This window comes from Phytophthora cinnamomi (assembly GCF_018691715.1).
Source record: "Phytophthora cinnamomi strain GKB4 chromosome Unknown Contig62, whole genome shotgun sequence".
Lineage (NCBI taxonomy): Eukaryota > Oomycota > Peronosporomycetes > Peronosporales > Peronosporaceae > Phytophthora > Phytophthora cinnamomi.
Genome location: NW_027150995.1, coordinates 468,156 through 496,018, shown reverse-complemented (window position 1 = coordinate 496,018; position 27,863 = coordinate 468,156). Strand labels below are relative to the sequence as shown.

The following is a 27,863-nucleotide window of genomic DNA, read 5'->3' as shown; positions in this document are numbered from 1 at the left end:
CTACCTACGATGAATGTCCTCTGGAGGTGAGGCAATTCCCGCCTTCTGCAGTAGCTTCGTGTTAAGCTCTGCCTCCAATAATGTCATGCCGTACTTGTCTTCATCAGCCCTGCGGCGTGCGTCTTCGGCCATCTGCCGCCGCACCAACTGCTGATACTCGCGGTTGCGGTGATTCACCTTTTCGTTTACTGCGACTTGCTCCTTTTGCCACGTCTGAAATTCCGCCTTAAACTTGCTGGCGTAGGCAGCCTCCTCTTGCTCCAGCGACAATCTGCGGGACCTCTTTTCCTCCTTCTGCATCGTCAAGGCTTGCACCTGAACGCGGGCACCCTCTCGCTTCTTGCGCTCCTTTTGTTCCATCAGCTCTGCTTCCCGAGCGCGCACAGCTGCCTGCACTGCGAGAGCACGCTGCTCGTCCTCGCGCGCCTTCTCCTCTGCGCTCTTCACATTGAGTAGCGCTAACTTTACCTTCTGGCTCTGTTTAGCGAGAATGGCGTCAAGTTCCGCGCGTCGAGCGGCCTCCTGCATCTCCAGCTTCTTTTCATAGGCCTTTTGCAGTGCCAGGTCTTCTTGCTGTTCGCGCAGCACTGCCTGACGCTTGAGTTCGAGCTGCTGCGCGTTTGCCTGTTTCACCCGAACCACCTCCTCCATGTCTGCAGCCTTGCGCTCCGCCTTACGACGCTTTTCTTCCTCATCCAACAGACGAAACCTCTCCAGCGCACGACGTTCGTTGCGCTCCTTGGTCGCTTGCGTCTCTCGCACGACCTCCGCCTGAGCTTGGAGGTCGTACTGCCAGCGCTGGGCCTCCAGCGCCACTTGGTCGTGGCGCTTCTTCTGTTTGGCCTTCTCCTGCTCGCGCCACGCAGCCTGCTGTGCCGCCTGTGCGCGGGCGTACGTGTCTGCGGTCGCCTTTTCGTCGAGACGCCTGCGCTGCTTGTCGGCTTCTTGCCGCGCCAACTGCTCGCGGTACTCGACCGCAGCAGCGACGCGATTGCGCTCTGCTTCCTCCTTGGCCTGCTGCACCTCCGCCACCTCCTGCTCGAAGATCTGCGATGACCGTTTTGCCAGTCGCAACGTTCGCATGTGTTTTGGGATTAGTCCACGTTGTGATGATGCACACGACCGAGCGCGAGCTACTTACCGGGACCCAGAGGTTGGGCGGCTGCTTGCGCGGAGGCCGCCGCACGGGGCCGAATCGCTCTTCGTCGTACCCGTCGTTATCTGCAGTCTGCGGCTTCTGCTGTGATGGTTTGTCTTGGACTTTGCTGTTGCTGGCTGCAGGCGGCCCTGACGCCTTCCGATTGTTGCTCGAGTGCTGCGGAGCCGACCGCGCCTTCGACGGCACTAGGCGCTCTCGATGAGCTACACGAGCAAGCTCTTCACCGACATGACGCAGAATCAGGCGACGAGAGCTAGATGCGCTTGCGTGTTGCGGCACTTGGCACTGCGCCTTGATCTCCTGCACGTACGCGCGGTTCCTCGCCTCTAGCTCCAGCTGGGCTTCCAGTGCCGCGGCGCGCTGCTGCCTGACAGCGCGGCTCTTCTCCACAAGCGTGCGCTGCGCCGGCGTGAGCACGAGCTCGCTGCCCCCAGGCTGGGGGACACCAGCCACCATCACTGCTGTGGAGCCCAGCACACCTCGACATGCGTGCAGCCGCTCTATAAACAGCAGCGAGCCGCTAATTTTGGCGGGTGTGGTGAGCTGGGAGTGTGGGCAGCAAGCAAAAGTCTGGTCAACGGGTCAAGGCAGCGGGGAATACATGAACGTGCACGCCATCGGCGCAGCGGCAACCACGCATCGGGCGAGTGCTATCAGCAAAAGTGGCCTTCTCATGCCGGTATCCCTCGCGAACGCAAGGGTGGATATCCGGCGCAGACAGAACAGTCCAGTACCGCCTGGAAGGCGCGGCCGCCGTCAAGGGTGACAAGGCTCGGCGTGCTGCACACACCCGAGGCGGGGCGATCGATTCCTCACCAGCGTGTCCCAATCAGGCAGGACAGAGACCGACAGGGCGAGCCAAGCGTGGTGCGGCGCGGTGCATCAGCGCGCGAGGCTGACGCACGCTGGCTGGCGCGGTTGGTCTCAGCAGAAACGCACGGGGGCCGGTGCTGTCCGCCTCTGCGCCACGTTGCAGGCCATCGAGCGAGCAAGCGAAGACAAGACGAGCTGGAACGCACGCGCGCGTGGCATGCCATGCTCATTCGGGGCCGGCGCCGAGCTGGCCATCGGCCATCGACCAGGCAACGGGGGTCAGTCCGCCGGTCCAGACGCTGGCAGCTCGCATCGATCGGGCGGAACTCTTCAGCGAGCGGCGCTGACTCGGGTGCTGATACGCCCGGCTCTTGTCCCTCTTGGCGCCGCAATTGGCCGACGACCTCCCGCTCTATATTGGTTCTGGCAGGCTGGCACCGGCGGTGCCACTCCGAGCGCGCCGAGCTTGGCGCAGTTATCTATGGGCGCCACATGGAAAACCCCGCGTCGCGCATTGTGCGCAAAAGAGGGGTGTATCGAATCGCGCAGGCTGCGACCCGGCCGTGCGCGTCGAATGTTCGACCCGCGCCGATGACTAGCGACGACGCCACGACGGCGGGCTCACTTGGCTCGTCAACGCTCGCGGGCGCTCAAGAGCTTTGCCAAAGCCCGGCCGCGCTCCCGGGCGGCTCTGCGGGCCGGCGACTCGCTTCAATTCCGGCCGGTCGCGGCGGGCGGGCCGCTTGCAGTTCCCGGCGTCGGTCGTTCGTTCACCCGTCTTACCCTGCTCGGCCCGGCCCGCCGGCCGGCGTCCATCGCGCTTGCAACAAATCGGATCCCAGGGGGCAATTGCTCGCAACCCTGGCGTTGCTTGCTCGCACCGGCTTGCGGACGACGGCCCGTTTAACTCGTGTTCGCGTGTGTACACCCCGCGCAACTCGAAGTTGCCGCTGCAGCAGCAGCAGCTCGGCTCGCGGCGCACCTTACGACCGCTGAAACCGGTGAAACACGCACGCACGCGCGCCCTTCCTGTTGACGCTGCCACCGCCAGACAGATCGCCAGCAGTGCCGAAGGGGTTCGTCGCGGCGACGCAGAGCAGGGTCGACCGGCTCGCCACGGCGTGGTGAGCAGCCGCCCGCCTCACATCGATCAACAGGATCGCCTTCAACACGTACCTTACGCTATTCCACAGCGATGCGGTACGTACGTCCGCCCGAGCGGCCATCCCAGCACGAAGCAGCAGCACGAAGCAGCAACGCGAAGCAGCAGCGCTTCGTACGGATGGATTGCGTGCTCGCTGCCCGCCGCCGCAGCTTCAGCGCGCACGAGCGAACACAGCTCGGAGCCTCGCAGCAGCTGCGGCAGCTACATGTATCGGCGCGAGACCACCTTTGCCGGCCGATACGTATTAGTCAACGCGAACACACGGCGGCTAAAACCGAGGCGAGCTTACTGTAAACAACGTTGCCTAGGCCCCAGGCCGCCGCAGCTTTCCGTTTCGACACCTAATTCCGCTCGTTTCATCTTCAGCACGTGTTTCCTGTGATGTGTCGGGCCAAAATGTGGCGCGGCGAGATAAGTCGTTACGTACAGTAACCGAGAAATCGCAGGAGAGACGGTCCTGTCAAACCAGCGGCGGCGGCGCGGCACCAACAAGAGCATCAACGCATCGCCAGCAGCATTTTTAATACTGTAGAGCTTCGCCTCGAAGACGCAGCGCAGCTAGCCATCGCCGCCAGTTCATGCATGTACTGGTAGGGACATGAATCGAGGTGCACTTGATAGCTGGTGTAGATCGGTGGCAATCAGCACAGCCAGCCGGCCGGCCGGTGCCGTGGTGTATTGCGCGCCCTGCTTGCTCGAACCGAGTGGGGCTCGGCTCAGCGGCAGAGCGGGCCGATTTCGCTACCCGCAGGGTTCGCCAGCCGGCCGCCAAGACGCCGTCCTCGTCGTCGCCGCTGCTGCTTCGCGCGTGCAAGCCGCGGAATGTCCTGCACGAACCCAGGTCGCCGGATCCGGCGAGTCGGCCGCGCTGCTGCAGCTCAGCTCAGCCCAGCCCAGCCCGCCCATGCCCATGGCCGTGCCGGCGCCGCAAAGCGAGCCTCTACGCCGCGAGCGAGCCCGGCGACGGTACTTGCTCGCACCCGACAACCAATCGCTTCTCCGATAAAAAAGATACGGAGGGTGTCACATACGGTGTGGCGCACACCATCTGGAGAAAAACCTCGGCGCGCGCTCACTTGTCGAAAGAGGCCTCGTGCTGCGCTTTGTATGTGGCAGACGAGCCAGCGCGAAGTAACGAGTCGGTTCGGGGCGAAAAACCTCGGTCGGGGGTTCCGATTGATCCGCGCGCTGATTGGCTGACGGGTCCGGACGCATCCAATCAGCGCGCCGCGCGAGACAGAGAGCAGGGCGGTAACAGAAGGGCCCCCCATGGCGGCAACGAGCGGAGGACAGCAACGGGCGGCGGCGCCCACGGCAGGCCGGGTTTTCATTCTGCAATTTCCCGACTGTCACCGACGCCCGCAAGTTTCCGCTCGCAGTCGTCCGTTTTCCGTCGAGAGACCAGCCAGAGCCTTGGACCGATCGTCTAGCGCCTTCTGTTCGAAGCTTCGGGCTCCGCACCAGACAAACCCAAAATGGCTGGTGCCGCAGGGAACTCGTACATGTCCATGGCGACGCCCAACGACGTGAAGAACTACACGAACGACGTTGGCCAGATCCAGTGGGCGCAGGTGCCGCTGAACGCCGCGCTGGACAAGCTCAAGACGTCCCGCGAGGGTCTGACGTCCGATGAGGCCGAGAAGCGTCTGGCCGAGTACGGCCCGAACAAGCTGCCGGAGGAGAAGGTGAACAAGCTGACGCTGTTCCTGGGCTTCATGTGGAACCCGCTGTCGTGGGCCATGGAGGTGGCCGCCATCCTGTCGATCGTGCTGCTGGACTACGCCGACTTCGCGCTGATCATGTTCCTGCTGCTGCTGAACGCGTGCATCGGCTACTTCGAGGAGGTGCAGGCCGGCGACGCCGTGTCTGCGCTGATGGGCCAGCTGGCTCCGGAGGCGAAGGTGTTCCGTGACGGGGAAATTAAGAACATTCCGGCGGACCTGCTGGTCCCCGGCGACGTGCTGCGTGTGCGTTTGGGTGACGTGATCCCGGCCGACCTCAAGTTCCTGGAGGGCGACGCGATCAAGGTGGACCAGTCGTCGCTGACGGGCGAGTCGCTGCCGGTGACCAAGAACGAGGGCGACGAGGGCTACTCTGGCTCGGTGGTGAAGCAGGGCGAGATCGAGGCCGTCGTGACGAGCACGGGCATCAACACGTTCCTGGGCCGCGCCGCCGAGAAGATCGCCACGGCGGACTCGCACGGCCGTCTGCAGATGGTGTTGACGACGGTGGGCAACTTCTGCATGGTGTCGATCCTGTTCTGGTGCGTGGTGGAGCTGCTGGTGCAGATGGCCGGCCGCTCGACGCAGAACCCATGCGTCATCGTGACGGACGGCTGCCTGGGTGTGGCCAACATCCTGGTGCTGATCGTGGGCGGTATCCCCGTGGCCATGCCGACGGTGCTGTCGGTGACGCTGGCCATCGGTTCGTCGGCTCTAGCGAAGGAGAACGCCATCGTGACGCGTCTGACGTGCATTGAGGAGATGGCCAGCATGGAGGTGCTGTGCTCGGACAAGACGGGCACGCTGACGCTGAACCAGCTTTCGGTGGACATGGACAACCTGATCCCGTACAACAACTTCACGGCGGATGACATCCTGAAGTACGGCGCGCTGTCGGCCCGTACGGAGAACAACGAGGCCATCGACGTGGTGTGCCACAACTCGTACCCGGGCAAGGACACGATGTGGCAGGAGTACACGCTGCTGCACTACACGCCGTTCGACCCCACGACGAAGCGCACGATTGCCAAGCTGAAGGACAACCGCACGGGCGAGATCCTGCGCGCCGTGAAGGGTGCCCCGCAGGTGGTGCTGGACATGGACGTGAACGCCGACTCGCTCCGCGTGGAGGTGGAGGACCGCATCAACGAGTTCGCTTCGCGCGGCTACCGTGGTCTGGGTGTGGGTATCTCTCGCAGTGGCGATGTTCCGGTGGAGGAGTGCGAGTGGCAAATGATCGGTCTGCTGCCGCTGTTCGACCCGCCTCGCCACGACACGGCCGACACGGTGAAGAAGGCCATTGCTCTGGGTATCGCTGTGAAGATGGTGACGGGTGACCAGAAGGCCATTGCCGTGGAGACGTGCCGTCAGCTGGGAATGCCGACGAACATCCTGGACACTTCTTTCTTCAACACTGCGCCTCCTGCCGGCCTGAACCTGGCGCAGATGATCTACGACACGGACGGCTTTGCTCAGGTGTTCCCTGAGCACAAGTTTGAAATCGTGAAGCACCTGCAGTCGCTGGACAAGGTGGTGGGCATGACGGGTGACGGTGTGAACGACGCTCCGGCCCTGGCCCAGGCCGACATTGGTATTGCTGTGGATGATGCGACGGACGCCGCGCGTGCTGCCGCCGACATCGTGCTTGTTTCGCCCGGTCTGAGTGTGATCATCACGGCCATCCGTATGAGCCGTGAGATCTTCCTGCGCATGAAGAACTACGCCATGTACTCGATCGCCATGACTGTGCGTATCGTGTTCACGTTCGGCATCCTGACGGTGGCGTGGAACTGGTACTTCCCCCCGATCCTCGTTGTGATTCTGGCCATCCTGAACGATGGCACCATTTTGACGATCTCGAAGGACAACGTGGTTGCGTCGCCGCACCCGGACTCGTGGAAGCTGAAGGAGGTGTTCATTTCGTCGATCTCGTTCGGCCTGTGGCTGACTCTGTCAACGGTGGTGCTGTTCGCGATCATCAACAACTCGAAAGGTTTCGAGAGCACGGGTGTGGAGAACCTGTGCGTGAGCTGCATGAAGAACGAGTGCCACGACTTCTTCCAGGACCAGTACCAGACGTGCGTGATGGACAACAACTCAACCGGCTGTGGTGAGATGACTGGCAGCGTGCCGCAGGCCGCTAGCATTTCGAACGTGGGTGACTTCCGTGAGAAGGCGATCAACGCTTACTGGACGCAGTACCAGGAGAAGTACGACTCGCGCTCGAAGCTGTTCGAGGACCTGGCGGACGTGCACCTCAACTGGCTGCCGAATGACGTGAAGCCGTCGGCTGAGGTTGCGTACAACCAGTACGTGTACGCTTACACTCTGGGTGCTGGCGGTGCTGCTTACGAGGGCGACTACGACGTGTTCACGGCCGCTCAGCTGGGCAAGGGTGTGACGTTCATCGGCAACGACGAGGTTCCTATCACGAACCAGGTTAGTTTCTGCGACTACGTGTGGGGCTTCAGCAACTGGAACCAGACGTGGACGCGCGACAACGAGATGATCGGCCCTGGCATTCAGCGCAAGGAGGGTGTGCTCCGTTCGCTGGTGTACCTGCAGGTGTCTATCTCCGGCCAGGCTCTGATCTTCGTGACGCGTACTGCCGGCAGCAACAACTGGTTCTTCGCGGAGAAGCCGTGCAACCTGCTGCTGATCGCCTTCGTGTTCGCTCAGATTGTGGCTTCGGTGATCGGCTGGATTGGTTTCGGCGGCTACCCGACGGACCGTATTGCCGTGATCGGCTGCGGCGGCGGCTACACGCTGATCGCGTGGCTGTGGGCCATCGTGTGGCAGTTCCCGCTTGACCTGATCAAGTTCACGGTGAACTACATCCTGACGAAGAACACGTACGCTAGCAAGGCGTTCACGGAGCGTATCAACGCGGGCCACCCGACGATGACGCATTCTGTGGTGACGAACACGCAGCGTTCGATTCGCGCCAGCCGCACTGTGTAAGCAGTATTGTGTTGTGGGTCGCGTGCGTAGGCAGTGGCAGCTGGGCGAGAAGAGGAGTCGATAGAAGGCTTACTCGCGCTTGTGCTGCCACGGCAACTTTGCTGGTGGGCTTTTGTGCTGGCCGTCCTGCGCATTTGCGCGGGCAGCTTTCATAGCACTGAGTCCACAAGTGCATCGTGCACGCTGTAGAATTACTTAACAGGAATCGAATGGAATATAGTCTATTCACCTACCAAATCGTTTGTTATTACTAACGTTTGTACTATGAAGTCGAGCTATCTCTGATAGAAACAAGGTTGGTGCGCTATGACCAGGGGAGAACATTTGAGACCGCGGCAAACAAAAAGATGCTTAGCCACCATTTGGAGTTATCGAGATAATCGCGTTTAAAGTTGACCAATCAAAATTCGTACATAACCGGACATCAAAAATTTAAAGTTAAAAACACTCGCAGAAAGCAAAAATAACTCTAAATTGATTGTTTTTTACACGGGCGTTCCGACAATATACAATACGCTAACGTTAAATAAATATTGAGGTCACACGCCCCAAATAAAGTAGCGGATTTCGGGGGTCCGGAAATGGAGATATTTTTTTCGACCGATGTAACTCCACGAGTTCTAAACATTTTATAACGATCAGTAGCTTAAAAGAAGCACAAGACAGAGTTCTTTCGCTTCATGCGGTTAAATCGCGATTCGTACTTCGGTTCGTAAGCTTTTTTTTGTTTGACGCGGTCTCATTTTTTTTACTTGACTTTTTTTATCCTTAAAGAATAAGATCTGCGTGGTTACTAACGCAACCTCTGGTTAACTTCAGACAAACTACCGCAATTTTTTTTTCAGAAATAGCCCTCTGTGGTGCCGCTGTGCCACAAGGTAAAATCTCGTGATGTCGTGAACTTGTTGTGCTATTAAAACTAGAGGCGATGCTTTGGTCTGGGAGAACAGTGCAGGCTTTCATTGTGTAGATTGTGGATCAGGCTAGAGCTATACAAAATGAAATTCGCTCGAGGGATACGTTCCAAACTCTGATGCAGCACCTCAATGCTAATACAAAAAAACCGTCAAGTTTATCGCTCTAGCAGCGCGCGCGGGGGGAGGGGGCTTCGAGAACGGGATCATGCCAATGTTGAAGCGGATCTTGGTTTATGGATGTCACAGCGTGAAGTATAGTACTGTGTAGAGACCGAAAACAACCATACACTTACTTAATACAACTTCGCTATGGTTGCACATTGCTGTTGTTGCCCACGGCGATGGTGGAGTGTAGTCAGCGAAAGTGTATGTGGGTGTGTGGAATGAAATTGATTCAAATTTAATTGCGAATTGCCGGGCAGATGCTGCGGCTGCGAAGCAGTCGCAATAGGCGCCCTTATCTAGAATCAAGCAATCGTGTTTCTTAACGGTTTGCGAAGAACGTGTTGTTCTCGGTTCGCGCTAATATAATTGCGATTTCGATGTGTCCCGAACGTTATCTGTAACTGGGAATACATTTCGTGACGAATTAAAAGTTTGTGAGGCTGGTAACCCAGCAAGCTGGTCTCCCAGGATAATATCCCAATAGTATCCAATCGAAGTCGCCATCAAGTTTGTATGAAAATACTCCTTTCCTTATGTAATACTTTTCGGCTGATTTGAGGCGCCGAGGAAGTCGAATTTCTGTGGTAGGGATTTGTATCAGCCGTCCTCGGAGGCAACATCCTCGTGTTGAAACAACGTTCGAGAGATATTAATGTTAATCGGCAAATGAACGACCCAGCTACCGATTTTGTTTAGTTTTTGGTTGTAAATTTTTCTTATGACTGTGGTGAATTTCAAAGTGATATCATACTAAAAAGTACGAGAAACTACTAATCATACCCTTTTGTACGAGTCGTACCGAAAAGTACGACGTATTAATACATGTATAATAGTATTCAAAACTGAGAAAACAATACCATTGCATTGAGTTTGACGTACTGTAAAACCTGTAATAGTGCCCCATTCCTAATAGTACCCCACCCCAAAATTTCAAGCGACTGGGTGGGGGACTTGCGACAGTGCCCCACCCTTTGATAGTACCCCACCTTTGATCCAAATTATCCGAATTATCAGAGGATCGTAGACATCGTAAGCAAAAACCAACTTTGGCGCTTAAAACAAGGTATCGCCGGTTTGGTTCGATCTCTCTCATTGTCAAATGTGAGTCGAGACAATGAAGCGTAAGTTCACCATGGAAGAGGAGTTGCAGACTGCGCGTGGTTCAAGCCTCCAAGGAAAACATTGACGAGTGTAAAATGAGCGGCAACTTTCAGTACACTCGATGTGGCAACGTGAAAGTACCAGGAAACAATGTGGTTCGAAGCTGGCTAACCCGTGCTTGGAAGGCTGTGTCCAGCGAGACCACCATCACAAGCTTCCGTCGTTGTTTCCTCGGAGCGGATGATCAACTCTCTGATCACGCACTCATCTATGGACTTTTGTGGCTTTGCTGGCTGAACATCGCGCGGCTGCATCTACCAACGACGATGTAGTTGTGGAAGCTGAAAACAGCAGCGAGTCTGAAGATGGCGACTCATTCGTCGACATCATCGGAGAGGCTGATCTCTAAGCAAATACATGCAGCTTTTAGGACTTCCTAAATCAACACGACTCTCACTTGACTACTATAATCCCCCATCCCTTTAATAGTAGCCCTCTTCAATAATACACCACCCTAGCAGGGGGTACTAACGGATTGCCCCTATGGGGCACTATTACAGGTTTTACAGTAAGTCAAAGTTGATCCCAGGCTAGAACATACTACAGAATAGTAAGTACCTGGTAAGTAGTATTGTGCTTTGGACGAACTTTGGCATGCGATTAAGGGCTCTAAACCAACGAGCAAATCCTTCGCGATGATCATATATCGCAGCCTACAGACAGAACTCCCAGAAATGATTCTCTATCACTTGATATGGCGCAATAAGTGATAATAATCTTCAAATCTGGGATCCACCGTTTTCACAAACAGTGCATTTGTATACTAGTTGATATTCTCTCTTTAAGCTAACAATTGATCATCCCCGCAGACGATTATTAAGAGCTTAGACCGGTTTGAAGTGCGAAGTGATCAGCTCTTGCTTCTTGTTTGCGAGCCTCTTCAGGTTATGCTCGAAGATCCATTTGCTCAAGAAGCTTTTCGTCATACTTACAGCACACGTCGTCTCGTTTTCACTCGACAGCCTACGCATGACGACATTGGCAGCTGCAGCAAACTCTGCATCGCTTGGAGCGCCTTCCAGTAGAGAATCAGGTGCGTTGGTCACTTTTTCTGCTTCCTCATCAGCATTCTCTGGGCTTGGCATCACTAAATCTAACACTGCATCATCAGAGTAGGCAAAATGCACTTCGTTTTCTCCCGTTGGGTTGAGAATATCATCAATTGAGACAGCATTGGTCAGGTTGAGAGCGTTGACAGCAGCCTGGATGTCAGCAACGGAATCAGCCATGGAGCGCTTTACACTTAACGGATACACGCTCGAGCTAGTAGAAAAGTTGCAGGAGAAACCACATTTTCGCCAACAGTTTGCCACAGTATCGGTAGAAACCTCGCTCCACGCCGTCGCAACCCACTTCATTGCTGTCAGAATGTCCACCTTAAACCAGTTCTTCTGTTGCTGGTCAGCTACTTCCAGTGCGTGCATGAGATGAAAGCACCGATAGTGAGCTTTAAAACAGGCAATGATTCCCCCATCTAATGGCTGCAACACAGCCGTCGCGTTAGGAGGCAGAAAAACCACCTCGACATGGGTAAGCTGGACATCAATGTGCGACGGAGCGTTGTCGATTAGTAGCAAAATCTTAGGTCTTGGCGAGTCATTACCACATTAAGTTTCTGAATCCAGTGGCGAAATATAATAGTAGTCATCCACGCATTTTTGTTGGCATAATAGTGTAAGAAGCCCAGCTCTTGAGCCGATTTTTTCTTGAACGCACGAGGCTTCTTTGCATGGCCAATGAATAACGGTTCGAGCATGCTCGAACCCGTCATGTTCGTCGCCAAACCCACCGTAATCCGTGCTTTGTCTTGCTTGACGCCACGTGCAGCTCGATCTGGCACTCCAACTGTATAGCGAGGTGCACTTCTGTAAAAAAGGCCAGATTCATCAAAGCTAAACATATCATCCGGTGAGTACTGGTCCAGCTTCGGCTGAACTCGAGCCAAGAACGCTCCTGCTACCTCACTGGCGGCACTAGCTGCCTCGCCATGTAGTCGGATATGCTTGAAGTCGTGTCGTTTCTTGAAGGCTCCTAGCCACCCAGCAGAGAAGGACAAGTCCTTTGTAGCTAGCCCACGTTCCTTCAGAGCGTCGAAAAGCTGCCGGCCTTTGGCTTGTATGAGCTCGTCCGTTATGGGGATGTTGTTTGCCTGTTTGGAGTGCACCCACAGAGCTAGAGCGTCATCAAGCTCAGGGTAAGTGACAGCACGATTCGTTTTGCGGGTCGCAGATGTAGTTGGAGCTGGTTTGTCCTTGTAAGCGCGTAAAATATTGGAGATGGTTGCCTGTACTGGCGCCTTGGCTAGGTTAAACTTTGTTTTCGCCCACGTTGCGAGCTCAACCTGCGTCATTTTAGGCTCTCACTTACGTTTCTCCGCTATCTGGTACTTCTCGCTCTCAGTCAAGTTGCCCTCGCGCAGAGTTCTTGGCTTGGTGGGCATCTTCGCTACGACGGCTTGCACTTCTCTTTCCTGTTCGCGTCTGTCGGTTGCGAAACCCACTGGCTCCGTTGTATGTGTGGTCCACACTACATTCTATCAAATGATAATCTGCTACTGTTAATAAATGATACACGATTTTCAGTCCACGGTGGTAATCATTTCTGGGAGTTCTGTCTGTAACTCTAAATTAAATATAAGCTAATCAACCACCAGTCCCAAGCACAACGCAGAACAAGAATAGACCAGTTGCCACTGCAAGAATAGATCGGTTGTCGCTGCAAGAATGGCTGCAAGAATAGAACTTCTTGTAGTAAGCATCGATTTCGGCGGGGACACTTTCTCTCGCTCTCTTCGTCAGGACCTTGCGCGTTAAACCAACGTCGAATTTCAGCGCACGGCATATAGTAGCAGTAGAAATGTTTGGTAGTGCAGGAAACGCTGGCTTTAAAGCTGCTTGCAGCTCCTCGATATAAAAACAGGGATGTTCTTCGACGAAGCCCTTCACAAACTTGATAGTCTCTGGAGGCCAGCGCGTTTTCCGTTCGATTCGAGCGTTTGGAATGACGTTACCACGCCGACGGAACAGATAGGCCCAGCGAGAGATGGACCGCGTTGACACTCCCATCATTGAAGCCACAACCGTTAGATCAATATCGTAGAGGTAGGTTAGTACGATAGATCGCCAGCGCATGTCAATCGATATCATGATCGACTGAAAAGCAATCAGACGAAGCGAGCGAGTTAGAATGTCAGGACCGTAGTGTTGTCGGATTTACTCCAGCCATTCAACGAAAGTAGGCATAACTCAACGTTAACTCGTTGTCTTAGCAGCTATTCTATCTTAAATCGACGAGTTAGCCTCCTAACTCAATGATGGGCTTATCGCCATGATTTGCTAAAACAACGAATTACGTCGTTGTTTAGACAGAAAGCATGCAAGGCACAATACATGTACCCTCAGTTCCGGTGTAAAAGGAACTTGCATATTCATCGATCTACACTACAAAGTGGTGAAGGCTTCGACGATGAAAGTGCAGCCGGCAGCCTGGTATAGCGCGGTGCCACGACAAAATTTGTACATTTAATGAGACTATTGCGACGGCACAGAGAGCAGAGACAAGTGACTCCCACTCCCACTAAGTGACGAAAGTTCAAGCGCTTGGGCTTGGATCAAGCCTTAAGGTTATGGGAACGAAGCTTGTCAGATCAACGCTGTGGAGATCACCATGATTACCTTGAGCGCTCTCACCGATTGCGTTTCAGACTACACAACTAAAGTAACAGGACCACCATGGGGCAGATAAATTCCCAACATCGATTCACATGACTTCGCCCCGAATGCTCAAGGACAGCTGCGTCGCAAGTGCTTCACTTTCTATCTAGCCCAACGCCATGTCGTATTATCTCAACGCAGTCTTGTAGATTGCACGGTTCATGAATACCTACGACGCACCAAGAGCCAGATACGCTTGCACGCTGCGGCATTTGACACTGCGCCTTGATCTCCAGCATTTACGCGAGATTCCTCGCCTCCAGTTCTAGCTGGGATTCCAGTGCCGCGGCGCGCTGCTGCCCGACAGCGCGGCTCTTCTCCACAAGCGTGCGCTGCGCCGGCGTGAGCACGAGCTCGCTGCCCCCAGGCTGGGGGACACCAGCCACCATCACTGCTGTGGAGCCCAGCACACCTCGACATGCGTGCAGCCGCTCTATAAACAGCAGCGAGCCGCTAATTTTGGCGGGTGTGGTGAGCTGGGAGTGTGGGCAGCAAGCAAAAGTCTGGTCAACGGGTCAAGGCAGCGGGGAATACATGAACGTGCACGCCATCGGCGCAGCGGCAACCACGCATCGGGCGAGTGCTATCAGCAAAAGTGGCCTTCTCATGCCGGTATCCCTCGCGAACGCAAGGGTGGATGTCCGGCGCAGACAGAGCAGTCCAGCACCGCCGGGAAGGCCCAAGGGTGACAAGGCTCGGCGTGCTGCACACACCCGAGGCGGGGCGATCGATTCCTCACCAGCGTGTCCCAATCAGGCAGGACAGAGACCGACAGGGCGAGCCAAGCGTGGTGCGGCGCGGTGCATCAGCGCGCGAGGCTGACGCACGCTGGCTGGCGCGGTTGGTCTCAGCAGAAACGCACGGGGGCCGGTGCTGTCCGCCTCTGCGCCACGTTGCAGGACATCGAGCGAGCAAGCGAAGACAAGACGAGCTGGAACGCACGCGCGCGTGGCATGCCATGCTCATTCGGGGCCGGCGCCGAGCTGGCCATCGGCCATCGACCAGGCAACGGGGGTCAGTCCGCCGGTCCAGACGCTGGCAGCTCGCATCGATCGGGCGGAACTCTTCAGCGAGCGGCGCTGACTCGGGTGCTGATACGCCCGGCTCTTGTCCCTCTTGGCGCCGCAATTGGCCGACGACCTCCCGCTCTATATTGGTTCTGGCAGGCTGGCACCGGCGGTGCCACTCCGAGCGCGCCGAGCTTGGCGCAGTTATCTATGGGCGCCACATGGAAAACCCCGCGTCGCGCATTGTGCGCAAAAGAGGGGTGTATCGAATCGCGCAGGCTGCGACCCGGCCGTGCGCGTCGAATGTTCGACCCGCGCCGATGACTAGCGACGACGCCACGACGGCGGGCTCACTTGGCTCGTCAACGCTCGCGGGCGCTCAAGAGCTTTGCCAAAGCCCGGCCGCGCTCCCGGGCGGCTCTGCGGGCCGGCGACTCGCTTCAATTCCGGCCGGTCGCGGCGGGCGGGCCGCTTGCAGTTCCCGGCGTCGGTCGTTCGTTCACCCGTCTTACCCTGCTCGGCCCGGCCCGCCGGCCGGCGTCCATCGCGCTTGCAACAAATCGGATCCCAGGGGGCAATTGCTCGCAACCCTGGCGTTGCTTGCTCGCACCGGCTTGCGGACGACGGCCCGTTTAACTCGTGTTCGCGTGTGTACACCCCGCGCAACTCGAAGTTGCCGCTGCAGCAGCAGCAGCTCGGCTCGCGGCGCACCTTACGACCGCTGAAACCGGTGAAACACGCACGCACGCGCGCCCTTCCTGTTGACGCTGCCACCGCCAGACAGATCGCCAGCAGTGCCGAAGGGGTTCGTCGCGGCGACGCAGAGCAGGGTCGACCGGCTCGCCACGGCGTGGTGAGCAGCCGCCCGCCTCACATCGATCAACAGGATCGCCTTCAACACGTACCTTACGCTATTCCACAGCGATGCGGTACGTACGTCCGCCCGAGCGGCCATCCCAGCACGAAGCAGCAGCACGAAGCAGCAACGCGAAGCAGCAGCGCTTCGTACGGATGGATTGCGTGCTCGCTGCCCGCCGCCGCAGCTTCAGCGCGCACGAGCGAACACAGCTCGGAGCCTCGCAGCAGCTGCGGCAGCTACATGTATCGGCGCGAGACCACCTTTGCCGGCCGATACGTATTAGTCAACGCGAACACACGGCGGCTAAAACCGAGGCGAGCTTACTGTAAACAACGTTGCCTAGGCCCCAGGCCGCCGCAGCTTTCCGTTTCGACACCTAATTCCGCTCGTTTCATCTTCAGCACGTGTTTCCTGTGATGTGTCGGGCCAAAATGTGGCGCGGCGAGATAAGTCGTTACGTACAGTAACCGAGAAATCGCAGGAGAGACGGTCCTGTCAAACCAGCGGCGGCGGCGCGGCACCAACAAGAGCATCAACGCATCGCCAGCAGCATTTTTAATACTGTAGAGCTTCGCCTCGAAGACGCAGCGCAGCTAGCCATCGCCGCCAGTTCATGCATGTACTGGTAGGGACATGAATCGAGGTGCACTTGATAGCTGGTGTAGATCGGTGGCAATCAGCACAGCCAGCCGGCCGGCCGGTGCCGTGGTGTATTGCGCGCCCTGCTTGCTCGAACCGAGTGGGGCTCGGCTCAGCGGCAGAGCGGGCCGATTTCGCTACCCGCAGGGTTCGCCAGCCGGCCGCCAAGACGCCGTCCTCGTCGTCGCCGCTGCTGCTTCGCGCGTGCAAGCCGCGGAATGTCCTGCACGAACCCAGGTCGCCGGATCCGGCGAGTCGGCCGCGCTGCTGCAGCTCAGCTCAGCCCAGCCCAGCCCGCCCATGCCCATGGCCGTGCCGGCGCCGCAAAGCGAGCCTCTACGCCGCGAGCGAGCCCGGCGACGGTACTTGCTCGCACCCGACAACCAATCGCTTCTCCGATAAAAAAGATACGGAGGGTGTCACATACGGTGTGGCGCACACCATCTGGAGAAAAACCTCGGCGCGCGCTCACTTGTCGAAAGAGGCCTCGTGCTGCGCTTTGTATGTGGCAGACGAGCCAGCGCGAAGTAACGAGTCGGTTCGGGGCGAAAAACCTCGGTCGGGGGTTCCGATTGATCCGCGCGCTGATTGGCTGACGGGTCCGGACGCATCCAATCAGCGCGCCGCGCGAGACAGAGAGCAGGGCGGTAACAGAAGGGCCCCCCATGGCGGCAACGAGCGGAGGACAGCAACGGGCGGGGCAGGCCGGGTTTTCATTCTGCAATTTCCCGACTGTCACCGACGCCCGCAAGTTTCCGCTCGCAGTCGTCCGTTTTCCGTCGAGAGACCAGCCAGAGCCTTGGACCGATCGTCTAGCGCCTTCTGTTCGAAGCTTCGGGCTCCGCACCAGACAAACCCAAAATGGCTGGTGCCGCAGGGAACTCGTACATGTCCATGGCGACGCCCAACGACGTGAAGAACTACACGAACGACGTTGGCCAGATCCAGTGGGCGCAGGTGCCGCTGAACGCCGCGCTGGACAAGCTCAAGACGTCCCGCGAGGGTCTGACGTCCGATGAGGCCGAGAAGCGTCTGGCCGAGTACGGCCCGAACAAGCTGCCGGAGGAGAAGGTGAACAAGCTGACGCTGTTCCTGGGCTTCATGTGGAACCCGCTGTCGTGGGCCATGGAGGTGGCCGCCATCCTGTCGATCGTGCTGCTGGACTACGCCGACTTCGCGCTGATCATGTTCCTGCTGCTGCTGAACGCGTGCATCGGCTACTTCGAGGAGGTGCAGGCCGGCGACGCCGTGTCTGCGCTGATGGGCCAGCTGGCTCCGGAGGCGAAGGTGTTCCGTGACGGGGAAATTAAGAACATTCCGGCGGACCTGCTGGTCCCCGGCGACGTGCTGCGTGTGCGTTTGGGTGACGTGATCCCGGCCGACCTCAAGTTCCTGGAGGGCGACGCGATCAAGGTGGACCAGTCGTCGCTGACGGGCGAGTCGCTGCCGGTGACCAAGAACGAGGGCGACGAGGGCTACTCTGGCTCGGTGGTGAAGCAGGGCGAGATCGAGGCCGTCGTGACGAGCACGGGCATCAACACGTTCCTGGGCCGCGCCGCCGAGAAGATCGCCACGGCGGACTCGCACGGCCGTCTGCAGATGGTGTTGACGACGGTGGGCAACTTCTGCATGGTGTCGATCCTGTTCTGGTGCGTGGTGGAGCTGCTGGTGCAGATGGCCGGCCGCTCGACGCAGAACCCATGCGTCATCGTGACGGACGGCTGCCTGGGTGTGGCCAACATCCTGGTGCTGATCGTGGGCGGTATCCCCGTGGCCATGCCGACGGTGCTGTCGGTGACGCTGGCCATCGGTTCGTCGGCTCTAGCGAAGGAGAACGCCATCGTGACGCGTCTGACGTGCATTGAGGAGATGGCCAGCATGGAGGTGCTGTGCTCGGACAAGACGGGCACGCTGACGCTGAACCAGCTTTCGGTGGACATGGACAACCTGATCCCGTACAACAACTTCACGGCGGATGACATCCTGAAGTACGGCGCGCTGTCGGCCCGTACGGAGAACAACGAGGCCATCGACGTGGTGTGCCACAACTCGTACCCGGGCAAGGACACGATGTGGCAGGAGTACACGCTGCTGCACTACACGCCGTTCGACCCCACGACGAAGCGCACGATTGCCAAGCTGAAGGACAACCGCACGGGCGAGATCCTGCGCGCCGTGAAGGGTGCCCCGCAGGTGGTGCTGGACATGGACGTGAACGCCGACTCGCTCCGCGTGGAGGTGGAGGACCGCATCAACGAGTTCGCTTCGCGCGGCTACCGTGGTCTGGGTGTGGGTATCTCTCGCAGTGGCGATGTTCCGGTGGAGGAGTGCGAGTGGCAGATGATCGGTCTGCTGCCGCTGTTCGACCCGCCTCGCCACGACACGGCCGACACGGTGAAGAAGGCCATTGCTCTGGGTATCGCTGTGAAGATGGTGACGGGTGACCAGAAGGCCATTGCCGTGGAGACGTGCCGTCAGCTGGGAATGCCGACGAACATCCTGGACACTTCTTTCTTCAACACTGCGCCTCCTGCCGGCCTGAACCTGGCGCAGATGATCTACGACACGGACGGCTTTGCTCAGGTGTTCCCTGAGCACAAGTTTGAAATCGTGAAGCACCTGCAGTCGCTAGACAAGGTGGTGGGCATGACGGGTGACGGTGTGAACGACGCTCCGGCCCTGGCCCAGGCCGACATTGGTATTGCTGTGGATGATGCGACGGACGCCGCGCGTGCTGCCGCCGACATCGTGCTTGTTTCGCCCGGTCTGAGTGTGATCATCACGGCCATCCGTATGAGCCGTGAGATCTTCCTGCGCATGAAGAACTACGCCATGTACTCGATCGCCATGACGGTGCGTATCGTGTTCACGTTCGGCATCCTGACGGTGGCGTGGAACTGGTACTTCCCCCCGATCCTCGTTGTGATTCTGGCCATCCTGAACGATGGCACCATTTTGACGATCTCGAAGGACAACGTGGTTGCGTCGCCGCACCCGGACTCGTGGAAGCTGAAGGAGGTGTTCATTTCGTCGATCTCGTTCGGCCTGTGGCTGACTCTGTCAACGGTGGTGCTGTTCGCGATCATCAACAACTCGAAAGGTTTCGAGAGCACGGGTGTGGAGAACCTGTGCGTGAGCTGCATGAAGAACGAGTGCCACGACTTCTTCCAGGATCAGTACCAGACGTGCGTGATGGACAACAACTCAACCGGCTGTGGTGAGATGACTGGCAGCGTGCCGCAGGCCGCTAGCATTTCGAACGTGGGTGACTTCCGTGAGAAGGCGATCAACGCTTACTGGACGCAGTACCAGGAGAAGTACGACTCGCGCTCGAAGCTGTTCGAGGACCTGGCGGACGTGCACCTCAACTGGCTGCCGAATGACGTGAAACCGTCGGCCGAGGTTGCGTACAACCAGTACGTGTACGCTTACACTCTGGGTGCTGGCGGTGCTGCTTACGAGGGCGACTACGACGTGTTCACGGCCGCTCAGCTGGGCAAGGGTGTGACGTTCATCGGCAACGACGAGGTTCCTATCACGAACCAGGTTAGTTTCTGCGACTACGTGTGGGGCTTCAGCAACTGGAACCAGACGTGGACGCGCGACAACGAGATGATCGGCCCTGGCATTCAGCGCAAGGAGGGTGTGCTCCGTTCGCTGGTGTACCTGCAGGTGTCTATCTCCGGCCAGGCTCTGATCTTCGTGACGCGTACTGCCGGCAGCAACAACTGGTTCTTCGCGGAGAAGCCGTGCAACCTGCTGCTGATCGCCTTCGTGTTCGCTCAGATTGTGGCTTCGGTGATCGGCTGGATTGGTTTCGGCGGCTACCCGACGGACCGTATTGCCGTGATCGGCTGCGGCGGCGGCTACACGCTGATCGCGTGGCTGTGGGCCATCGTGTGGCAGTTCCCGCTTGACCTGATCAAGTTCACGGTGAACTACATCCTGACGAAGAACACGTACGCTAGCAAGGCGTTCACGGAGCGTATCAACGCGGGCCACCCGACGATGACGCATTCTGTGGTGACGAACACGCAGCGTTCGATTCGCGCCAGCCGCACTGTGTAAGCAGTATTGTGTTGTGGGTCGCGTGCGTAGGCAGTGGCAGCTGGGCGAGAAGAGGAGTCGATAGAAGGCTTACTCGCGCTTGTGCTGCCACGGCAACTTTGCTGGTGGGCTTTTGTGCTGGCCGTCCTGCGCATTTGCGCGGGCAGCTTTCATAGCACTGAGTCCACAAGTGCATCGTGCACGCTGTAGAATTACACTCCAAGAAGTAGGGAAATCAAATATCTTTTCCTACATCTTGTTAGTCGAATTTGTATTGGCCCTTCTCAGTCCAGCTTCTGCTTTTAGATGTGACTGCATCTGAGTATGGGTCGAGAGTTCAACATAACGGCCGGAGCCAAGCGAGATCATGCGTCTGGAAGGACGCCACGGCTTCGTGAAGGCGTCGCGGCCCGAGGAGGCGGCCGGCGAGGCCACGGCCGAGCTCAAGCGCGAGTCTTTCTCCGCGTGCAGCGAGCTGACGGACCAGCGACGGCGCGAGGAGGAGCTGCTGGCGGCTTTCGCCGTCGCGCGCGTGCTGGCGCGGCGCAAGCTGCCGCACGAGACGTTCAACGAGTACAAGAAGGCGCTGCGCCGCGCCGGAGAGAGCTACGCGATCCCAGAGCCCTACTACGTGGTGGCCTTCATCAATGGGGTGGGCAGCGAGCAGCTGGCGCACCTGCTGCGGGAGTCCAAGCCCGAAGACCTCGACGCAGCGGCCAAGGAGGCCATCCTGTTGCAGCGCAGCGACGGCGCCCGCCCGTCCTTGCTGGCCGAGCAGAGGAAGAGACCCCAGACGGCTGTAGCCTCAACGGCCCGGCGCGGCCACGAACAGCCCAGGAAACGCCCGCGCCGCGACTCGGGGTGCTGCTTCGTGTGCCACCAGTTCGGCCACTTCGCGCGGGAGTGTCCCGACCGCTGGGACGATCCATGAGAAGGCTGGGAGGCTGCAGGTTGCGACGGAACGTTGCGTACAGGGAGGTCGCCCAATGAGGTAGGCCACGGGGACAGTGTTGTCATCTATTTTCAAGTGTATGGATGCTTTGCTTTCTTTGGAGCTGTTGGGCCAGACGCGAGGATGCTAACTTTGTAGGAAAAAGGAGAAGGATCTGGATAAGACCTGGCGTCTTCAATATGACGCGGGGGTGCGGAGCTCTCAGTGCTTTAGCGGTGTGCCGCGTTGCGTTTGTGCTCTCTCACTTTTCAATTCGCCTCGCAAGCTCCTCAGCCTCTCAAGCGCTTCCTCGTCGCACCGCGATCTCCTCCCGCTCAGCGTCCGCGCTCGTGCCCCACTCGTGACTCGCCTCCGACCACAATGATTTACCCCAAGGCCATCTTCCGGACTGTCATTGCGCTTTCGACGGTAGCTGCGGCTTCGCAAGCCACCGGGGTGAGTCCCCGACACTCCACTTCTGGGGCCAAGCGCGGCAAGGGCGGACGATACATCGATACGACCACCGACGCGTACGGCACCACGGGGACCGATCTTCTTAATGTTGGGTCGCCGGCCGCCTACGCCTCCGCTGGCGTGAATGCCCAAGCAGGAACGAATTTGCGCAAGATCACGTCTCCGAATGGCGTGGGTGCCCAATTTTCAGCTGCGAGCCCGTCGAACGTAGCAGTGTCTACGAAGGGCACAGCGGGATACGTCAACCTGGCCGCCAACACTTACGGATCACCGAATAACCGTGACAACAAGGGCGGCAAGAACAAGGCTGACACCAAGTCAGGCAACTACGCAGTTCAGCCCAGCGTTGGAAACTATGGCGTGAAGATCCCGATCGCCCCGTCAAGCGGGGGCGTCAAGATCGGCGGCAACAGCGGCATCAGCATCCCGATTGCCCCGTCGAGTGGCGGCTACAAGAGTGGAAAGGGAGGAAACGGCGTGAAGGCCGATGAAGACAGGAATTACGGCCGGAACAGCCCGTCAAATGACGGCCTCAAGCGTGACAACAAGGACGGTAACTACGGGAAGAGCGACAAGGGTGGCAACTACGGGAAGAGTGACAAGGGCGGTAACTATGGAAAGAGTGGCAAGGGCGGCAAGGGCGTTGAGTTCCCAGTGTCGCCATCGTCAGGCGCCTACACAAACGGCAAAGGTGGCAAAAACAGCTATGTGACGCCTCCCCCCGCCCCCGTTACTGGTGCTACGGGTGGCTCGAAACAGGGAAGCAAGGGCGGATACACAACTAACCCGGTTCCAGCACCGAGCAGCCCGACGAAGGGAGGTCAGGGCTCAGCTGTTGGCGGATCGAAGAGCACAAACCCGACGACACCGAACAGCCCCACCGGCAACGGATTGAAGGGTGGCCAGGGCGGCTCTAATACTGGCGTCACCAGCCCTGTTCCTGCTCCGTACGGCCCGACGAAGGGTAGCAAGAGCGGCTCTGCAGTCGGCGGCTCGAAGAGCACAAACCCGACACCGAGCAGCCCTGTCGACAATGGATCAAAGGGCGGTCAGGGCAACAAGGGCGGATCTGCTACCGGTGCACCAGTCACCAACCAAGGTGGCGCCGGTACCTCGAAGGGTGACCAGGGCGGATATGGCGGCAATGGTAGCGCTTCGAAGGGCAACAAGGGTGGGTCGACCGCAGGCTCGAAAGCGACTACGACTGCGCCGGTGCCGACCCCAGCGCCTGTGCCGACGAGTGCTCCCGTCTCGGGGAAGCAGTACGGGGCGAAGCAGAGCTCGAGCAAGTCCGCCAAGCAGAGCGGCCGCAAGTAAGAACCGCAGTAGGCAGATGCGAGCTGATGGCCGGCCGCAGACTGCCTGGATGCCTCCATCCTAAGCGCTAAAAATGCCTAATACATCGATGAACTTGAATCTGATTGGCCATCCGAGCCCACCGTGTGCCACTCGTCTTACAAGTGAATCAGCGCTCAATAGCATGACTGAATACCTGCCCGAGGACAACCGGACGTACAAGGAGAAAGGGTACTGGGACTCGCGCTTCGACAGGTGCCGTACACTGCGTGTACTATAGCCACCCAAACCTGCAGAAGTTGACGCCGCTGCTTTTGCAAATGCCCCGACAACAGCGAGGAGTCGTATGACTGGCTGGCCCGCTATGAGAACGTGGCGGAGCTGCTCAGCAAGTACGTGCGCCCGTCGGATCGCATCCTCATGGTAAGTTTGTTGCGCGAGCTCGAGGTTGCAATAAGGGGTTGAGACTGGAAATGACAGGGTGGTCTGTTGTGTTCGTGGCCTGCAGGTTGGCTGCGGCAACTCGACCTTCAGCGTAGATATGGTAGGGATTTGAGTGCGTTAACACCGTCCATGCGACTACACCGGGTCTGACCGCGGTGTTTTCTTGTTGCCGTCATAGTACGAAGCGGGTTTCCGCAACATCACCAACATCGACTTCTCCAAGGTCGTCATCGAGAGCATGAGCTCCAAATACAGCGTGAGTAACCAGGATTCTGTAGAGCAAGAAGCGCAGCCCAACTAATAACGCCAATTGCACTGCGGTGTATGCAGGAAGAAATGCCCGAAATGAAGTGGCTGGAGGCGGACATGACCAAGCTCCGCGACGTCTTCACTCCGGACAGCTTTGACGTGGTCATCGACAAGGCCGCTATGGACGCGCTCATGTGCGACGAAGGCGACGTCTGGTCGCCCTCGGAGGCGGTGATTGAGCAGGCTGCCGCCATGTGCAGCGGCATCACGTCCGTGTTGGTGCCGCAGGGCACCTTCCTGCAGATCTCGTTCGCGCAGCCGCATTTCCGTAAACGCTTCTTACTGGGCGAGGGTGAACAGGCGCCGACGAGCACGGTCTACGGCTGGGACTACTCCTACCACAACATCGGTGCGCCACGACTCAAGCTTGACCATCTGCAACGCCACTGTATGCTAAACTTCTCTTTTGCCTTTGCTCACAGAGATCGGTCTGGGCTACTTCTTTTACGTGCTGCAGAAGACCAAGGGCAGCGCTCAATAGGTCGCCGCATTCCATCGCCCGTCGATACCAACACCCACCTCTCAATAGAACCTTGCATCCCCATACACGACTGCAATGCGCTCAGTTTGCCGCTTTCCTTTGTGACCATAGTGTTTGATCTGAGACCGTGGCGCTGCGGGCCGCTCCCGGCCGCAGGCTGCATGCACATTGAAGTGGCCGGCCGGACCTTCTGATTGGCCCGTGATGTGCATCACCGACGTACGTCGATCGATGCGAAAGATCCCCCTCACTCTTCAATCTGCCAGCTAGCGCACAAGCGGCCCAAGACACCAGCGCGATGGAGCATTCCCACTCTCACTCCCATTCTCACGCTCACTCCCACAGCCACAGCCACGAGCTCGGGCCCGAGCACGCGATCGACGGCGACGAGGTGGTGCGCCGCTTCACGCAGAGCCGCGGGCGCGCGCCGACGGCCGACGAGGAGAAGCAGCTGCGGGAGCACGGCCACACGCACGAGCACATGGAGCACGCCGGCGAGTTCCACGAGCGCGACGCGGCCAAGGCGGGCCGCGACTGGGCGCAGCGGGCCTTCACCGTGGGCATCGGCGGCCCCGTGGGCAGCGGCAAGACGGCACTCATGCTGGCGCTGTGCCGCGCGCTCAAGGACAAGTTCAGCCTGGCCGCCGTGACCAACGACATCTTCACGCGTGAGGACGGCGAGTTCCTCGTGCGCCACGACGCGCTGCCCGAGGAGCGCATCCGGGCCATCGAGACGGGCGGCTGCCCCCACGCGGCCATCCGCGAGGACATCTCGGCCAACCTGCAGGCCTGCGAGGACCTGACGGACGAGTTCGACACGCAGCTGCTGCTCGTGGAGTCCGGAGGAGGTGAGGGCAGGCTGCCTATGGGTGTTGATACAGACAGACGAGAGGCGCTGACGTGTGCATGTGTGTGTGTGTGTTGCTTATCATGCAGACAACCTGGCGGCCAACTTCAGCCGCGAGCTGGCCGACTACATCATCTACGTCATCGACGTGGCCGGGGGCGACAAGGTGCCTCGCAAGGGTGGCCCGGGCATCACGCAGGCCGACCTGCTGGTCATCAACAAGATCGACCTGGCCCCGCACGTCGGCGCCGACCTGGACGTCATGGACCGCGACGCGAAGCTCATGCGCGGCGAGGGCCCCACGGTCTTCTCGCAGATCAACCAGGGCAAAGGAGTCGAGGAGATCATCGACCACGTGATCGGGGCCTGGAAGGCGGCCGTGTAGTCGTTTCTGAGTCGAGTTGTCAGTTGCAGCATTTGATCCGTAACACTCGAGAGGCCGGCGTTGGGCGCTCTGGCAATTGCAATTGATTCAGCACTGGTCGTTCCGCCACCTGCTGCGACCGAACTTAGTACTTGTGCAGGTTGAAGTGAAGGGGTTTCTTGACTGGGCCGTGGCCGTTGTGCTGACTACTAGCGCGCTGTAATTGGCAGCCAAAAGGCCGCAGTGTCTCGCGAGCTGGGATGCCGCAGGCTTTCTCCAAGCACCCCCCAGGTTCTCGCGCCGTGTTGCGTCACTTGCCTTTCTACATTGAAGGCACCAACACCAGGGCACCGCCATGGTATCAGAAGAGCTGGCCCCGCTGGAGGCACACGTACAGGCGCAAGTCAAGCACCTCTCCGCTGTCGCCGGCGTCGTTCGCGAGCTCCAGTCGGTCGAGAAGCAGTACGCAGATGGATATGCTGCCCTCCCGCTCGCGCTGCCGGCCGATGCCCAGTCGATTATCGTAGGACTCCCACAGCTGCAGCGGGTTACTGAAGGCTTCAGCCAGTTTGTGCACAAGAGCTCAGTTGTCAAGGCCACCGTTGTTGAGGACTTGTCCACGCAAGTCATTGCGCCGCTCGAGGCGTTTATTGCAGAGCACGTGGAGAAGAGCCAGCACCTGCTCTCGGAGCTGTACGAGCTCCTACAGAAGGAGAAGGCGTTCGACGTTGCGTACCAGAACCTGCTCGAGACTTGTGAAATGGATCGCAACGCTGAACCGGCGAAGGACAACTCAACCGACAGTGAATCCGTTGAAGCGGAGGTGCAGCTGCATCGCGCGCACATGGAGCAGCTACTTCGCAAGCGAGATGCTGAACGCCTCGCGATTCAGCAGTGGATCACAGCTCTGCACTTCGCTGGCCAACGCTACGAAGCCCATGTTCGTAATGTGGTGCAGCAGGTCATCGCTGTATACGACCGCATGGTTGCTGCGTTGACGATGCTTGCTGGCGAATATCAAGGCTGTGCTGCCAACAGGACCTACTCGACGATCAGGCTCAGCGGCGACAACAACTCGACAAGTAGCACAGCCTCTGAGGAAGGTTGGGCAAGCTTCGTGGCAGGATACGAGTGCCATGTGACGATCACGAGCTGGATGAGCGAACTTTTCAAGCAGTTGATTCCAACAGAACAGAAGTTCGCGAAAGATATGAAGAAGGCCACCAAGCTGGACCGCTCTCTATGCAAAACTTTTAGCGACGTGGGGTTTAGCGCCCAATTTGCCGGATTCGTTCAGTTCCATGGTCTGCTCACGATGAACATCTCAAACCCCATTATGCGCACGCTGAAGTTTTCTAAGGAACGGCAAGAGCGCATGCGAAACGAGTTGGTGAAGTCGCTAGAGGAGACACGCGCTCACATCGACGTCGCTCGCGCTAGATTAAACGCGCGCCTAGCAAAGGAAAAGGAAAACGTGGAGGAGACTCCGGTTCGCTGCGATAGCATGACGTCGTCGGAAACGTCCGAATGCAGCGTTGATGACAACAATGAGGAGGATCTGAAGGAGACCGAGGTCGCTATCGAAGAAGAAGTATCAACTGAGCCCACGCCGGAGCAAATCAACCTAGAGACATTGGAGAGGAAGCTGGTGTTGCAACGCCAGGAGATGACCCATGTGTTTGAGCAGACCTCTTATCTATCCGTGAAGACACTGGAGCTAATGGTGCAAGACCACTTGAAGCACGTTATCAAGGCGCTGGGTACGTTAAAAGAGACCATGCAGGCGGAGTTTCCAGATGCACGGTGTGAGAAGTCCAATACGGCTCCACAGCCATGGTACCACATCACGGAGAGGCTCGCAATTACGGTGACCGATCAACCTGCCGTGGTGAATGAAGACAATAAACCTTGTAGTGCTAGCCGCGGTGACGAAGATACCGCCGCGAGCCGGCAGCTAGTACAGATTCGCTCGACACGTGAAATTTGCGAACCTAAAACAGTCCAAGTCGCCCTGAGTGCAGCTCAAACTGCAGTTGGCGTAGGCGCTTGGGCGGCTACAGTGGTTTTCAAAGCCGCAGGGGCCCATTTGCCTCCTTCTTTTGAAGAGCGCGCGGTGCTTGCTGCGATTATGGTGATGATCTTAGCTATGATAAATATCTGCGTACGATCCAGTCAACTTCAACATTCGTGGAGCGATCTCACGGACACCCACCGTTCAAATTCGGACGGCATCATGCAGGTCGTGATGCTATCATTTGAGCAGTGTACTCAAGTCAATGTTGCGCCGTAAAATATAATAGCCGAGCGCATTTATTTATTTGCTTTCTACCTTCCATGCCCATGCGGTATCGTCTCCTCCCGGAGCGACTTTGCTTGATAATGAACAATAA

At 58.1% G+C, this 27,863-nt stretch overlaps 8 protein-coding genes across 9 annotated transcripts; 7 read left to right on the top strand and 1 right to left on the bottom strand.

Moving 5' to 3' along the window:
- IUM83_06868 (putative pentafunctional AROM polypeptide) lies at nt 1-1,615 on the bottom strand (the record flags this gene model as incomplete). Its single annotated transcript, XM_067931102.1, has 2 exons — nt 1-1,047; nt 1,142-1,615. 2 exons carry the CDS (start codon nt 1,613-1,615, stop codon nt 1-3), a joined length of 1,521 nt encoding a protein of 506 aa, XP_067787256.1.
- Nucleotides 1,616-4,612: 2,997 nt separating this feature from the next.
- IUM83_06867 (plasma-membrane proton-efflux P-type ATPase) lies at nt 4,613-7,819 on the top strand (the record flags this gene model as incomplete). The annotated part of the gene is made up of 1 exon (XM_067931101.1): nt 4,613-7,819. The coding sequence occupies one exon, from the start codon at nt 4,613-4,615 to the stop codon at nt 7,817-7,819; it is 3,207 nt and encodes a 1,068-aa protein (XP_067787283.1).
- A 9,322-nt stretch (nt 7,820-17,141) lies between these two features.
- On the top strand, nt 17,142-20,348 carry IUM83_06866 (plasma-membrane proton-efflux P-type ATPase; the record flags this gene model as incomplete). 2 transcript variants are annotated; one of them, XM_067931099.1, is made up of 2 exons in its annotated part: nt 17,142-17,510; nt 17,592-20,348. In XM_067931099.1, the coding sequence occupies 2 exons, from the start codon at nt 17,142-17,144 to the stop codon at nt 20,346-20,348; spliced, it is 3,126 nt and encodes a 1,041-aa protein (XP_067787261.1). The 2 variants fall into 2 exon arrangements, with proteins under 2 accessions (XP_067787261.1, XP_067787260.1); XM_067931100.1 differs by having other exon boundaries at nt 17,142-20,348.
- Nucleotides 20,349-20,694: 346 nt separating this feature from the next.
- On the top strand, nt 20,695-21,258 carry IUM83_06865 (DNA binding protein; the record flags this gene model as incomplete). Its single annotated transcript, XM_067931098.1, has 1 exon — nt 20,695-21,258. One exon carries the CDS (start codon nt 20,695-20,697, stop codon nt 21,256-21,258), a length of 564 nt encoding a protein of 187 aa, XP_067787262.1.
- Nucleotides 21,259-21,639: 381 nt separating this feature from the next.
- IUM83_06864 (uncharacterized protein) lies at nt 21,640-23,049 on the top strand (the record flags this gene model as incomplete). Its single annotated transcript, XM_067931097.1, has 1 exon — nt 21,640-23,049. One exon carries the CDS (start codon nt 21,640-21,642, stop codon nt 23,047-23,049), a length of 1,410 nt encoding a protein of 469 aa, XP_067787284.1.
- A 163-nt stretch (nt 23,050-23,212) lies between these two features.
- Nucleotides 23,213-24,262, top strand: IUM83_06863 (Methyltransferase protein 13; the record flags this gene model as incomplete). Its single annotated transcript, XM_067931096.1, has 6 exons — nt 23,213-23,283; nt 23,364-23,451; nt 23,537-23,572; nt 23,651-23,728; nt 23,803-24,130; nt 24,204-24,262. 6 exons carry the CDS (start codon nt 23,213-23,215, stop codon nt 24,260-24,262), a joined length of 660 nt encoding a protein of 219 aa, XP_067787095.1.
- A 298-nt stretch (nt 24,263-24,560) lies between these two features.
- On the top strand, nt 24,561-25,494 carry IUM83_06862 (urease accessory protein UreG; the record flags this gene model as incomplete). The annotated part of the gene is made up of 2 exons (XM_067931095.1): nt 24,561-25,110; nt 25,199-25,494. The coding sequence occupies 2 exons, from the start codon at nt 24,561-24,563 to the stop codon at nt 25,492-25,494; spliced, it is 846 nt and encodes a 281-aa protein (XP_067787257.1).
- A 334-nt stretch (nt 25,495-25,828) lies between these two features.
- On the top strand, nt 25,829-27,623 carry IUM83_06861 (putative urease accessory protein ureG; the record flags this gene model as incomplete). Its single annotated transcript, XM_067931094.1, has 2 exons — nt 25,829-27,340; nt 27,618-27,623. The coding sequence occupies 2 exons, from the start codon at nt 25,829-25,831 to the stop codon at nt 27,621-27,623; spliced, it is 1,518 nt and encodes a 505-aa protein (XP_067787259.1).
- Nucleotides 27,624-27,863: the final 240 nt, after the last annotated feature.